At 46.5% G+C, this 15,548-nt stretch overlaps 1 protein-coding gene across 1 annotated transcript in view; it reads left to right on the top strand.

The window, feature by feature from the left end:
• Window positions 1-15,548, top strand: part of LOXHD1 (lipoxygenase homology PLAT domains 1) — a 285,489-nt gene that overhangs the window by 33,674 nt on the left and 236,267 nt on the right. The window contains exon 5 of the mRNA XM_058168108.1: window positions 14,942-15,040. Within this exon, the coding sequence (XP_058024091.1) occupies window positions 14,942-15,040 (99 nt within the window). The remainder of the gene's footprint in view (window positions 1-14,941; window positions 15,041-15,548) is intronic.

Here is a 15,548-nt window from a genome sequence, read left to right on the forward strand (position 1 = left end):
TTGCAACAGTTTGGTTTTTTTGCATTTATATCCCGCCCTTCTCCGAAGACTCAGGGCGGCTTACACTATGTCAAGCAATAGTCTTCATCCATTTGTATATTATATACAAAGTCAACTTTTTATTGCCCCCAACAATCTGGGTCCTCATTTTACCTACCTTATAAAGGATGGAAGGCTGAGTCAACCTTGGGCCTGGTGGGACTTGAACCTGCAATATTGCAAGCAGTTGCTGTTAATAACAGGCTGCATTAGCCTGTTGCGCCACCAGAGGCCCAGAGCAACAGTTGTTCTTAAGTGAATCACTGCAGTTGTTAAGTTCCTCGTTCCATTTCTACTCTGCTTTACGTTTTTAAAACCTGCGCTGTGCTAAAGAAAGAAAATACCCGATATGTTGACACACACAGCTGTACATGATCCACCGAGTAGCCAAAATTTTTCTTTCTTGCCGGTTGCCAAGGTGCTGAGTGCATGTTTAAAACTAGGCATCGGTCCAGCATTTCCTTTCTGCCAGGTTAAAATCAATAGTACGGTGAATGTTGTTTCTTGAGTAATCAGAGAGAGACCAGAGGGCTGCATACAGTGGTGGGATTCAAATAATTTAACAACCGGTTCTCTGCCCTAATGACCAGCTGGGTGGGCGTGGCCATGGTGGGTGTGGCCAAGGATGTGTGATAGGCAGCACCTGTCTTCCTGCATCCCCCTGGGAGCAAAAACGGGCCACAGGGGGGATGCGCCCCCCCGCACCGTGGCCCATTTTGGGCTTAGTAGGCCTCCCAACAGCCTCCTGGGAGCAAAAATGGGGTGCATGGGGACTCCTGGAAGGGGTGAGGCGGGAAGGGGCGGAGCCAGCCAGCAAGTTAACTACCGGTTCACACAAACTGGCCAGAACCGGCTGAATCCCACCACTGGCTGCATAACTCTCAAATATCCAAATGAAAAGAATGGTTAAGTAAAGTTAAGTAGTCTTTAACAGGAAGGACATTACAATAGATGATTCTATGAGTTAAACTTAAGTCTTGTCGAAGGCGACGGAGTTCTAAGTTTTCTAAGCCTAGGATTTCAAGTCTGTTGTTGTTGTTTTCAGAGGAGTGAAGAACTCTTCTTGTAAAATATTTCTGGACACGTTCAATTGTATTGATGTCAGATATGTGGTGAGGGTTCCAGACAGGCGAGCTGTATTCTAGAATTGGTCTAGCAAATGTTTTATATGCTCTGGTTAGTAGTGTAGTGTTTTTGGAAAAGAAGCTACACTTCTTATTGGTGAGATGGCAATTGGGGTGTTGTGATGCGGGCACTGTGTGCTTTTTCAACACAACTGCAGCTTGCAGTGACTCTTTTGACCTCCCCACAGCGGGATTTTACTCCATCCTTAATTCCTATTTTGTATGCACCCCGATGTATTCAAATGTTCATTTTGCCTTTCTTTTTATCTCTACCTCACCTTCAAGTTTTGGATTGCATCAACTCCTCTTTTTTTTTAATTTAATATAAAAGAGACTGGAAAGCTGTGGGGGTTTTTTTGGTTCTCAAAATTCTGCACCAGCTGTTCAGTTTTAGAACAAAAGCGAATATAAGAAGCCATCAAATTTTTATCTGACCAGCAGAGGGAGCAGGAGAACTACTTTAGAGCATTAGTTCAAAGGTTTGTTACAAACCAATGCAATAAGTTTGTGGAGATTCTCAGACATGCAGGTCATGGTTGTCCCAAAGGTGCTTTTTCAGGAGGCAACTGGACTTTCTTGGGGTTTTTTTTTTCTTTGAAGACGTTTTGCTTCTCATCCAAGAAGCTTCTTCAGCTCTGATAGGACGGTGGGGACTGGAAGGATTTATATTCCATGGAGACAGCTGGTCATTTGCATCCTTTCAGAGGGTTGTTGAAGCGCTTGGAGGTTTATCTGTGTCCTCAGGGTCACACTTCTGTGTGGGAAGAAATGTCCATTTGGTTCAGATCCAAGCCTTGGTAAGGCCACACTTGGAATATTGCATTCAGTTTTGGTCGCCACGATGTAAAAAGGATGTTGAGACTCTAGAAAGAGTGCAGAGAAGAGCAACAAAGATGATTAGGGGACTGGAGGCTAAAACGTATGAAGAACGGTTGCAGGAACTGGGTATGTCTAGTTTAATGAAAAGAAGGACTAGGGGAGACATGATAGCAGTCTTCCAATATCTCAGGGGTTGCCACAAAGAAGAGGGAGTCAAACTATTCTCCAAAGCACCTGAGGGTAGAACAAGAAGCAATGGGTGGAAACTAATCAAGGAGAGAAGCAACCTAGAACTAAGGAGAAATTTCCTGACAGTTGGAACAATTAATCAGTGGAACAACTTGCTTGCAGAAGTTGTAAATGCTCCAACACTGGAATTTTTAAAGAAAATGTTGGATAGCCATTTGTCTGAAATGGTGTAGGGTTTCCTGCCTGGGCGGGGGGTTGGACTAGAAGACCTCCAAAGTCCCTTCCAACTCTGATATTATTATTATTTATTATTTATAAGGTAGGTAAAATGAGGACCCAGATTGTTGGGGAAAATAAGTTGACTTTGTATATAATATACAAATGGATGAAGACTATTGCTTAACATAGTGTAAGCCGCCCTGAGTCTTCGGAGAAGGGCGGGATATAAATGCAAATAATAAAAAAATTATTATTAAGCTGGGAGGAAGATACTGGAAACATGGATGTTGATTGGAAAGATAGTTTAATGATGAAGCAGGACCACCAAGTGCATGGGTTCTGGGCAGCTGACCACATGGAGTTGAGAGTGGGGAGGTTTTTATACCTTCTCTTGGGCTTTGCACTTGAGCTTCCTGTTCCTGTGCAAGGAACATGTATTCTATTGGCTGTTGTCAGACTCCCATGGGGCCATGTAGGGGTTATGTAGGGGTCGTAGCTGGCTCTATAGGTTGTCTGAGCTCCCAGGTTTGGTTGAAGTTTGCTGGGTGTGATGCAACTGAGATGATGCAATGAAGGAGCTTGCCTTCTGAAAGGGTGTTGGGCAATTCCTATTATGGCTTAATGGCTTGGTCCTGGTTTGGATCTTGAGTGAGGGCTAATCCTATCACTTTGTTTCAAAATACCCTGTCTTGAATGGATTACAAAATTCAAACCTTTAGAAAAACCCCCAACTCCAAGTAAAAACTCTTTCAAAGTTCTATTTACTAGGATACTATTTACTAGGATAGCTAAACTGGCACATCTGGGAAAACCCGAATCTGAGAGATCTGGGTTTTTCCTCAGTAAATCAAAACTCCCAAAACTATCCCCTCACTCCTCAGTTGATCACATGCTTCAATCGCCATCCGTCCCATCTCGAGACAGCACTCCGACCGCTCCTCCTCCAGATACAGGATCGGCCTGACCTTGACTGACAGGAAGAATGCTATTATGTCTGAAGACAACCCCTCTACTAAATCCTCCCTCCTACTTTCTCACACTTGAGAAGGTGGCAGCACGGAAGCTTCTGGCCTAACATGGCTTCCAAAGCTGACACCTTTATAGTCAGAGTACAACATGTGTACTATGAGGTTGGCTGAGCCTCCCTTCGTGTACACCCCCCCCAACACAATACAACTCACAGTGAAAGACAAAAAAAACCAAACAAACCACCCTATCCCAGTGAATCCTGCTGACTGTTGTGGTCCGTCAGTAGCCTACAGAGCTGGCAATGGAGTTGGACAGCAATAAGGCTGGGGGTGAGGCCAGGGCCATCGGGAAGTGAGGTGCGGACTCTGGAGCCTCCAGAGACTGATAGTAGTGAGGCAGAGGAACAGGAGGAGCCTGTTCCTAATGCCCGCATGAGAAGAGCTGCCAGAAGGAGAGAAGCAGCTCAAGCAGAGAGGACAACTCAGGAGTAGGGCTAAGAGATGATTGGCCCCTCCCATAAGGCTTAAAACAGACCAGCACCGGCGTTTCAGCTTTGCCGGAAAACAAAGTTGTAGCTGCATCTTCTGCTCCGTCTTCTGCTTCGTGTATGTCTTTGTTTTTATGGCTTCTGGACGTTTGCCAGGAAGGGCCTTTGGCAGTTTGTCTAACTGGACTAAGGTTTGTTAGATAACTGAGGAATTTTGTGTTGGGAGGCATTTGTTTTGCTTTGAGTTGAACGACGCTGGGAATGAAGTAATTCCCAGCTGTTTGAATAAAATTTGTTTTTCCACGGACTAAGTTTATTACTACCTACTTGGACCTGGGTCACAACACTGACAAACACCCAATCCAATTGTACCATGTGAAGGTATTGCATGTTGCGCCGGCCCCGCAAGTCAATCGTACTATGTTGTTGTAGTTATTTTCCATTCAGGAGCCTGACAGCTGATGGATAAAAACTTTTCTTCAGCCTGTTTACGCGGCTGCCTATATCTCCTTCCCGATGGAAGGAGAGTAAAGAAGGGCTGACCAGCGTGTGAGTCATCCCTGAGGATTTTCTTCATTCTCCTAAGGCAGCGAGCCCTAGCAATGTCATCTAGTGGTATCAGGGGACAACCCAGGTTGTTTTGTGCTGTGCTCACCACCCTCTGTAATGTTTTTCTATCCGCGGCTGTCAAGCCAGCGTACCACATCGTAACGCACTGATTGAAGACGCTTTCTCTTGTGGACCGGCAAAAGGTGGTCATCAGTTGTTGTTCCACTTTGTTTTTTCACAACACTCTAAGGAAGTGGAGTCTCTGTTGGGCCTTTCTGGGCACCTGGGTCATGTTGATCTTCCAAGTGAAGTCTTTGCTGAGATAGTCTCCCAGGAATTTAAAGGAGGAAACTCTCTCTATACTGCCCCCCCCTCTATGTAAAGTGGGGCAGCTTCCGCCCTCTTCTTCCAGAAGTGTATAACACCATCTCCTTTTTCTTGCTGATGTTCAGGTGTGGGTTGTTCTCTAAGCACCATGTGGATAGTTTTTAACCTCCTCCCTGTACACTGTTTTGTCTCTGCCTGTAATAAGACCCAGTACGGTGGTATCACCTGCGAACTTAATAAATAATAATAATAATAATAATAATAATAATAATAATAATAATAATAATAATAATAATAATATTTTTATTTATAGACCGCCCTTCTCCCAAAGGACTCAGGGCGGTGTACAGCCACAAATAAAATACAGAAAGAAAACAACAATACAAAACTAAAAACAACCCTTAAAAAACCTATTTAATTTGGCTACTTATAGATAAAAATATTCCCTCTAAAATTTACTAAAAAATTTAAAACCCATAAATCAATTTAATAATATAAAATTTAAGCGAGTCCAGCAAGACGAAATAAGTAGGTTTTAAGTTTGCGGCGGAAGGTCCTAAGGTCAGGTATTTGTCGGAGTCCAGGGGGAAGCTCGTTCCATAGGGTAGGAGCCCCCACAGAGAAGGCCCTCCCCCTGGGGGCCGCCAGTCGACATTGCTTGGCTGACGGCACCCTGAGGAGCCCCTCTCTGTGAGAGCACACCAGTCGTTGGGAGATAGACGTTGGCAGTAGACGGTCCCGTAGGTATCCCGGTCCTAAGCCATGGAGCGCTTTAAAGGTAGTAACTAACATCTTGAAGCGCACCCGGAAGACAACAGGCAGCCAGTGCAGTCTGCGCAGGATAGGTGTTACATGGGAGCTCCGAACTGCTCCCTCAATAATAATCACAGTGGATGGGTTAGAAGATACACAATCATGTGTGTACAGTGAGTACAGGTAGGGACTTAGCACACAACCTTGTGGGGAGCCAGTGCTAAGCTTCAGGGAGGTGGATATGACAGACCCAATCTTCACTGTTTGTGGCCGGTCCCTCAGAAAGTCTTTGATCCAGTCGCAGATGGAAGAAGGAAAATCCAAGTCAGTCAGTTTTCCAATAAGGATGCTTGGCAGAATGGTATTAAAGGCCGACCTATAATCTATGAAAAGCATCCATGACATAGTTTCCGGGTTTCTCCAGATGGCTCGCTACAGAATGTAAGGCAGGAGCTATGGCATCGTCTGTCGACGTATTCCCCCTGTAGGCAAACTGATGTTTGTCCACGTCCGATGGGAGGCATGTCCTAAGGCATTAATGGCTAACCTTTTTGCCATTGCGTGCCAGGATGTGGGGTGGGGGGTGGAAGGTTCACGTGTGCGCTTGCCCACACTCATAATTCTATGTGCAAGTGCGCACAACCACCCTCCCCGCCTGCTCCTGGCACATGATGGCCTGGTAGGCCCGTTTTTCTTTCTCACCTGGCTCCAGATCCTCTCTATGCATTTTGGGAGGGTAAAAACAGACTTCCCCACCCCTCAGAGGCCCTCCTGAGGTCCAAAATGGCCCGTGTTCCAACTTCCGGTTGGACAGGAAGTGACTTTTTTTCTGTCCCCAGCCTCCAGAGCCTTTCAAGGAGTGTCTGGAGGCTGGGGATAGCAAAAAACGTCACTTCCTGTCCAACTGGAAGTTGGGAAATGGGCCATTTTGGGCTTCCGGAGGGTCTCCGAGGGGTGGGGAAGGCTATTTTTTCCCTCCCTAGGTGCATAGAGAGGATCTGGAGCCAGGTGAGGAAGAAAAATGGGCCTTCCCCTCCCAGCACAGGCCCTCCGGAGGCAGGAAACAGCCTGTTTCCCTTCTTCTGGTGGGCCCAGAAGGCCCTAATATCAGCTGGCTGGTGTGCGCACTGATATGGCTATGTGTAGAATCCTCTAGGTTACGACGCCGGCTCGTGCCTTAGCCTCAGCGGGTGCTCGCTGATTGGCTAAGGCGCGAGCTGGCTAAAAGGCGGGAACTGTGAGGCTGGCGATTGGAGCCGCCTCCTGACAGCCGGATATTTAAGAGCTGTCAGTGACGTAGCGGTTTGGGCTCTGAGGTGTTTGTTCGTTCCTGTTGAGTTGTTGTTGAGCGCCGTTGGCTCTTAAAATAAAAGACTGTTCTTTATTACCTGGCCTCCTCATTGCCTCCTCTCAATACGCAATACTGGCGACGAAGGTGGGATGTTTATAGCGGTGATTGTTAAGCCGAATAGACGCCGTTTGTGAGGTATGGCCAATCAACCTTTTTTTGGGCCGTTTGAGCCGGCCACCGAATCCTGGGACACTTTTCTGGAACGATTTGAATGCTTCTTACAAGCAAATGAAACCACAGAGATGCCCAATGTTCGGAAGAAGGGATTTTTCCTCAGCCTCTGTGGCCGGGAAATGTTCGGAACAGCGAAGGCACTGGTGGCCCCACAGTTGTTGCGTGAAGTTCCGTGGGACGTTCTGGTTGATAAATTAAAAAACCATTACGCCCCAGCGCCTTTGCGAATAGCCAGAAGACATTCATTCCGCCAACGGGTGCAGAAAGAGGGGGAATCGGTGGCGAGCTATGTGGCAGCACTCCGGTCAGCCGCATCACAGTGCGAATTTCATGACCTGGACGATAACTTGCTGGAGCAGCTGGTCAGTGGAGTGCATGATTTGAGGCTCCAACGGCGGTTACTGGCCTGAAAAGAATTGACTCTAGCGTCAGCTATAGATGAAGCCCAAGCGACTGAGATGTCCAAAAAGTCAGCGACTGAAATTCATAGATTTCATGCTTCAAAACCGCCGCCCTCAGGGGAATCTGTCATTCACCATGCAGATTCAGAACTGACAGATTCCTCAGATGAAGGGGACAGCGTGAGTCGCCTAAGAATGGCGCAAAATAAGAATCGTTCCTGGAAGCCAAAACAAGCTCCATTCAAGTGTGCGGGCTGCGGCGGTAATCACGAAAGAGCAAACTGCCGTTTCAAATCAGCAGTATGTCTGCGTTGCAATAAAAAGGGGCATTTAGCCAAAGTTTGCCGGGCCGTTTTGCCTCCGGCGGAACCCTGGCCAGAGACAGTGAGGAATAAAAAACCGTTCAGAAAACCTTTTAGCCAACGCGATGAGTGTTTTGAAGTGAACCATGCCACCTCGACTAAGCCCAGCAACAAGATTTACCTCACGGTAAATATCGAGGGGGTACCCTGTAAAATGGAGCTAGATACGGGGTCCTCCAAGTCAATAATTTCCTGGGCTACACTTAAGCGCCTGATGCCGGAAATGTTAAAAAGTCAACTCAAGCAATGCACCATTCGACTAAAAGACTATCAAGGTCACGCGATTCCTGTCATCGGCTGCGATATCTTCAAAGTTAGCCATGGCCGATTCAAGGGGCGTCTTCCGTTGGTGGTGGTCAAAGGAAATTTACCCAGCCTCCTGGGGCTTGATTGGTTTGAGGCATTCGGCCTCAACGTTCTAGGAGTCCACTCGGCTAACTCAGACGTCTGCGGGGACATTCTCCAGGAATTCGCAGATGTGTTTGACGGCAAATTAGGTGAATATCGGGAAAGCCCATCTCTTTAATTTGGACCCCCAAATTACGCCCATTCGATTGAAGGCTAGAAGGGTGCCGTTTGCCTTGCAAGGTAGATCAGGAGCTTGAAAAGCTTGTTGCCCAAGGAGTATTGGAACAGGTAGAACATTCCCCTTGGGAAACACCTATTGTGGTTCCCATAAAGCAGGACGGATCCATACGGATCTGTGCTGATTACAAGGGAACCATCAATAGAGCTCTACAAGCTAACCCCTACCCGGTGCCTGTGGTGCAACACTTGTTGCACTCCTTAGGCCGGGGATCCATTTTCGCAAAACTCGACCTGGCACAAGCATATCAACAATTGCCAGTCGATGATGCAACGGCTTTGGCGCAGACTATTGTCACACACCGAGGGGCATTCAAGTGCAAACGCCTTCAATTCGGCGTTTGCGTGGCCCCCGGTTTGTTCCAATGTCTGATGGAGCGTTTGCTCCATGGGATTGAGGGTGTCGTCCCTTATTTTGACGACATCCTCATTGCAGCCAATAGTCGCGATAACCTCAGAACTAAACTCAAAGCGGTTCTGAGCAGAATCAGGGCTGCGGGGCTCAAGTTAAAAAAACATAAGTGCGTTTTTGGAGTACCTAGGGTGGAATTCCTGGGATTCCTTGTGGACTCCCGGGGCATCCACCCCACACCCTCGAAAATTGAAGCAATCAGGAACGCCCCCACCCCTGCCAATAAGACCGAGCTGCAGGCTTTTCTAGGTTTACTGAACTTCTATGCTATGTTTTTGCCTCATAAGGCATCCGTGGCAGAGCCTCTTCACAGACTCCTCCATGCCAAATGCCCTTGGCAGTGGGGTCGACATGAAGAGGCGGCTTTCCGGGCCGTGAAAGCCTTGCTCACATCCTCATCTGTCTTAGTACAATATGACCCTAGGCAGCCACTTTCGCTTTCTTGTGACGCCTCGCCTTACGGGATCGGGGCTGTCTTAAGTCACATCCTGCCCAACGGCTCCGAGGCTCCAATTGCCTATTATTCCAGGACGCTCTCGGCGCCCGAGCGGAATTATAGCCAATTGGATAAGGAGGCGTTGGCAGCTGTGGCAGGAATTAAAAAATTCCATGATTATGTCTATGGGCGTTTTTTTCAATTGGTCACCGACCACAAACCTCTTTTGGGGTTATTGGCCGGTGACCGCCAAACGCCTCCTATTCTTTCGCCTCAAATGTCCAGATGGACCGAATTTTTGGCAGCATATAACTATCAACTAGTGCACAAGCCTGTCCGAGCACTAGGGCACGCTGATGCCCTTAGCCGTTGCCCGCTTCCGGAGGTCGCAATAGACCCGGCCCCCGCAGCATCAGTGTTGCTCATTGACGAATGGCAGGGGCCTATCTCGGCCGCTGACGTCGCCAAGCACACTGTCTCGGATCCTACCCTGATCCGTGTTCTCGATTAGATGCGGGGATGGCCCAACACAGTCATGCCCCCTGAGTTCGTGCCTTTTCAGCGTAGGCAACATGAATTGTCTGCGTTGAAAGGCTGCCTAGTCTGGGGAAATAGAGTAGTTGCTCCCAAGGAGCTAAGGGTACCAATATTACAGAGCCTTCATGAGGCACACCCTGGCATCGTGCGCATGAAGGCATTGGCCCGCAGCTACGTCTGGTGGCCCAAGCTGGACCAGGACATCGAGCTGTGGGTTTCCAAATGCCAGCGCTGCCAGCTCTCCAGGCCAGTTGCACCTGCAGCCCCGATCAGGGACTGGGAAGGCCCCAAGGCGCCTTGGTCCAGAGTCCATTTGGACTTCGCTGGACCATACATGGGCCAGACCTTTCTAGTGGTCGTGGATGCCTACTCCCGCTGGGTGGAATTGGCACGCATGCCCTCCACCACAGCGGAAGCCACCATCAGAGTGTTAGAACAGCTCTTTGCCACCCATGGGTTGCCCGATGTCATAGTGACAGATAACGGGCCCCAATTCACAGCGGCACCCTTCCAAACTTTCTTGGCCCAGCGTGGCATTCGCCACGCACCCACAGCTCCGTTCCACCCGGCAGCTAACGGACGGGCAGAATGGGCCGTAAGATCGGCCAAAGAAGCATTAGGCCGGTTAGGGCCTACTGATTGGCATACCAGAGTCTGCCAGTATCTCCTGGCACAACACGCTACGCCCTGCCCCACTTCCAATCTAAGCCCCGCGGAATTATTAATGGGACGCCGGATCAGGACAACTCTGGACCGGCTGCACCTTCGTACTGCCGGAGAGGTTGCGGATTGGGGTGTGGTACGAGGACATTGAATTGGGGATCCGGTTTTTGCACAAAACTATGGGGCGGCGCCAAAATGGGTGGCCGGCCACGTAATAACCATAACGGGACCCTGTTCTTACAGGGTCCGGTTGGAAGACGGGCGAGAATGGAGGCGACACATAAATCAACTACGGAGGCGACCAACGTTACCCCCCTACGGGCATACCAGCCACTCTCCGCCAAGCCAAGACCAAGACCTGCATTTTCCACCAAGCCTCTCCATGCCTAACTGCCAGGCCTCCCGTTCAGCAGACACTAATTCAGATGACTACCAGGCCTCCGCCCCACGGCAAACTGCTCCGGAGGGACACCAACCGTCTAAAACCGGAGCGTTCTCATCGGGGGACTTACCGGGAGATCCAGGATTCCAGACGTCAGCGAGGCCTCCAGTAGCAGCAAGGGCAGCACCCCCGGCCAACTTCCAAAAAGTCGCGGCCGCTCCTCTTGGGCTGGGCTCCGCCCCTGTTCTAAGACGATCAGGGCAGAGCCGACGCCGGCCGGCGTATTTGTCCGACTACGCATGCGCTTGCTGGGAGGGAAGGGGTGTAGAATCCTCTAGGTTACGACGCCGGCTCGTGCCTTAGCCTCAGCGGGTGCTCGCTGATTGGCTAAGGCGCGAGCTGGCTAAAAGGCGGGAACTGTGAGGCTGGCGATTGGAGCCGCCTCCTGACAGCCGGATATTTAAGAGCTGTCAGTGACGTAGCGGTTTGGGCTCTGAGGTGTTTGTTCGTTCCTGTTGAGTTGTTGTTGAGCGCCGTTGGCTCTTAAAATAAAAGACTGTTCTTTATTACCTGGCCTCCTCATTGCCTCCTCTCAATACGCAATACTATGTGTGCCACCTGTGGCACACGTGTCATAGGTTCGTCATCACGGTCCTAAGGTGTTGGAGAACCAATCTCTCGAAGCATTTCATCACTACAGACCAGAGGTGGGATTCAGCCGGTTCGGAATGGATTGGGTGAACCGGTAGCGGAAATCGCAGGTGGGCTGTCCTATTTAGGCACGTTTTTGAGGCCGGGTGCATGCACGGAAGGCGAGCAAGCAGAGCACATTGCTGGAAAGCCGGGTGCATGCGCAGAGGAGCGCACTTGCTCACATTCACTCACAGGGGGAAACTGAAAAAAGAGGCACTATACAAATGTACGCCAAATAGAAAAGAAATTGAAAGGAAAATGTGGGTAAATATAAGATTGGGGTTGCTTGAATACCATCTTGATAAAATATTGAACTGAAAATGGACACAACAAGGGAGAGGGTGGGAGGAACGGAGTAGAGGGACAGGTAGGAAGGAGAGAGGATGTTGTGGTCCACCAGCAGCCTGCGGAACTAGCAGCAGAGTCGGGCAGTGAGGAGGCTGGGGAGGACGATGGGCCAGTCCTGGACTCTGGGGAAGGCCAGGATGAGGGCTCTGTGTCAGAGACAGAGATGGGGCCAGGGCCATCTGGGACCGATGCACGGACTTCGGAGCCTCCAGAGGCGGACAGCAGAAAGGCAGAGGAATAGGAGGAGCCTGTTCCTAGTGCACGCATGAGAAGAGCTGCCAGAAGGCAAGAGCAGCTAAAGCAAAAAGGACGACTGGGGAGTAAGGTCAGGAGATGATTGGCCCCTCCTATAAGGCTTAAAAGAGCAGCAACAGCTCTTGGGCTCTTTGTAGGAAAGCAATGTTGCTACATTGGTTTCTAGCTGGCGTCTCTTGTTTCTGAACTTTGTTTGGCTTTGCCAAGAAAAGCCTTTGGCAGGGGACAAAGGTTTGTGATAAGGCCAAAGGACTGTTTCTGAAGGACTTTGTTTTGGAATTAATTTGGACTAAGCTGGGAATGAAGTAATTCTCAGCTGTTCTAATAAAATATTTTGTTTAGGACTGATTGAGTCTGGTAATAACTACTTGGGCCTAGGTCACAACAGAGGAGAAGGGAGAAAAAGAGAGAGAGAGAGAGAAGAAAAGGAGAGGAAGAAAGGGATGGGAAGTAAGAGCAGGAGAGAGGGTTAGAAAGAGAGGAAGTGGGAGGAGTGGGGGAAAGGAGAGAAGGGAAGGAGAGGAGGAAAGAAGAAAGTTGAAAAGAATAGAAGAAGGGAGGGAAGGGTAAGAGGGGAGAAGGAGAGGAATGGTTATTGTAGAAGAAGGGAGATATGGAGTGGTAGAAAAGCAACTCCAAAATATTTTAAAGTTTTAGGATGAAGAATGAACCAATATGGAAACCAAAAGATAATATGTGTGATAAGAATGGTTAAAGAGATTGTACATTTATATATGTTTTATGAGAAATAAAAAAACTGTCTATCTATCTATCTATCTATCTATCTATCTATCTATCTATCTATCTATCTATCTATCTATCTATCTATCTATCTATCTATCTATCTATCAATCTATCTATCATCTATCTATCTATCTATCTATCTATCTATCATCTATCTATCTATCTATCTATCTATCTATCTATCTATCTATCTATCTATCTATCATCTATCTATCTATCTATCTATCTATCTATCTATCTATCTATCTATCATCTATCTATCTATCTATCTATCTATCTATCTATCTATCTATCTATCTATCTATCTATCTATCTATCATCTATCTATCTATCATCTATCTATCTATCTATCTATCTATCTATCTATCTATCTATCTATCATCTATCTATCTATCATCTATCTATCTATCTATCTATCTATCTATCATCTATCTATCTATCTATCTATCATCTATCTATCTATCTATCTATCTATCTATCTATCTATCATCTATCTATCTATCTATCTATCTATCTATCTATCTATCTATCATCTATCTATCTATCTATCTATCTATCATCTATCTATCTATCTATCTATCTATCTATCTATCTATCTATCTATCTATCTATCTATCTATCTATCTATCATCTATCTATCTATCTATCTATCTATCTATCTATCTATCTATCATCTATCTATCTATCTATCTATCTATCTATCTATCTATCATCTATCTATCTATCTATCTATCTATCTATCTATCATCTATCTATCTATCTATCATCTATCTATCATCTATCTATCTATCTATCTATCTATCTATCTATCATCTATCTATCTATCATCTATCTATCTATCTATCTATCATCTATCTATCTATCTATCTATCATCTATCTATCTATCTATCTATCTATCTATCTATCTATCTAACTATCATCTATCTATCTATCTATCTATCTATTTATCTATCTATCTATCTATCTATCTATCTATCTATCTATCTATCTATCTATCTATCTATCTATCTAAAAGGAAATTCCTCCTTAATTCCAAGTTAATCATCCAGGCCATGGTTGTCCCAAAGGCGCTTTTCCAAAGGCAACTGAATTTTTTTGTTGTGTTTTTTTTTCTCCTTGAAAACTTTTCACTTCTCCTCCGAGAAGCTTCTTCGGTTCTGTTTCAGTAATATAGTTTCTTTGAATCAAAGAAGTTTCTTGGAGGAGAAGTGAAATATTTGAAGGAAAAAACAACAACCAAGAAAATCCAGTAGCCTTTTGGAAAAGCACCTTTGGGATAAGAGCAGATATTGTACTTTTTTTGCTGGGTCACCTCCTGGAGCATCGGTGCAGCCAATCTAGTTGTGTCCTAAGGATGTTACAATTCCCCCAAAAAGAATGGTTATTTTTTTCATGAGATGGTGGACTCACAGCTTACATGTGAGTAATTCCACAGGGGGTTGGACTAGAAGACCTCCAAAGTCCCTTCCAACGCTGTTATTATGTTATCTTATGTAAATTCAAATGCAAACATGTGTTTGTGGTACATGAGCTTTGGTGGCACAGTGGTTAGAGTGCAGTACTGCAGGCTACTTCTGCCGGCTGCCTGCAATTTGGCAGTTCGAATGTCTCCAGGCTCAAGGTTGACTCAGCCTTCCATTCTTCTGAGGTGGGTAAAATGAGGACCCAAATTATTGGGGGCAAGAGAGCTGTAATGCACTGTGAAGTGGTATATAAGTCTAAGGGCTATTGCTATCTTCCTCCCTCCCTCCCTTCCTTCCTTCCTTCGTTCGTTCGTTCCTTCCGTTGGTGGCGCAGTGGTTAGAGTGCAATACTGCAGGCTAGTTCTGCTGACTGCCGGCTGCCTGCAATTTGGCAGTTCGAATCTCACCAGGCTCAAGGTTGACTCAGCCTTCCATCCTTCCGAGGTGGGTAAAATGAGGACCCAGATTGTTGGGGGCAGTGGGCTGACTCTGTAAACTGCTTAGAGAGGGCTGTAAAACACTGTAAAGCGGTATATAAAGTCTAAGTGCTATTGTTATTGCTACTTTTGGCTTGCTTGATCTATCTGCTTCGGTTTCAATTAAGGCATCTATCTGCTTCGGTTTCAATTAATTGTATGATGTGTTTTTCCCCCCTGCAGTAAACAAATACGTGGTCCGAGTGTTTACAGGTGATGTCAATGGCAGCGGAACAGATGCTGATGTTTTCATTAACATTTTTGGGCAGAACGGAGATACAGGTAACATTCCCTAGTGTATACAATACTTACAGTCGTAGCCAAAATTGTGGAAACCTTTTGGAAAAAGTGTATTTTCTAAAACTAGGCAATAACATCACTTTTTTTTGGAATAGTACCATAAAATTATATATCAATGAAAAGATAATTTAATCAAGAATGTAATGCAATAACTTTGATGAAGGATTTGCTATTAGAATAGCAGTTAGTATACAGAAAAGTGAAACACATAGAAAAAGCGAGATATAAAAAAATTATCCCCATGTCAGTTAATAGTTGGGTAACCTTTAGCATAAATTATGGCTTTAGAACGTCTTCCCATGGAGTCAACCAAGTCTTTTAGTTCTGCAGCTGTTATCATGTGAAACCAAGATTGAAGGATTGCTTCTATTAACTGGGTTTTATTGCTGGGTCGCTTCTGACTAACCAGTTTCTTTAGTCGGCTCCATAGATTTTCAATTGGGTGAAGGTCTGGGCTATTCTCAGGCCATTCCAGCAGTGGAATAGGATT

Source organism: Ahaetulla prasina, chromosome 2, assembly GCF_028640845.1.
Source record: "Ahaetulla prasina isolate Xishuangbanna chromosome 2, ASM2864084v1, whole genome shotgun sequence".
NCBI lineage: Eukaryota > Metazoa > Chordata > Lepidosauria > Squamata > Colubridae > Ahaetulla > Ahaetulla prasina.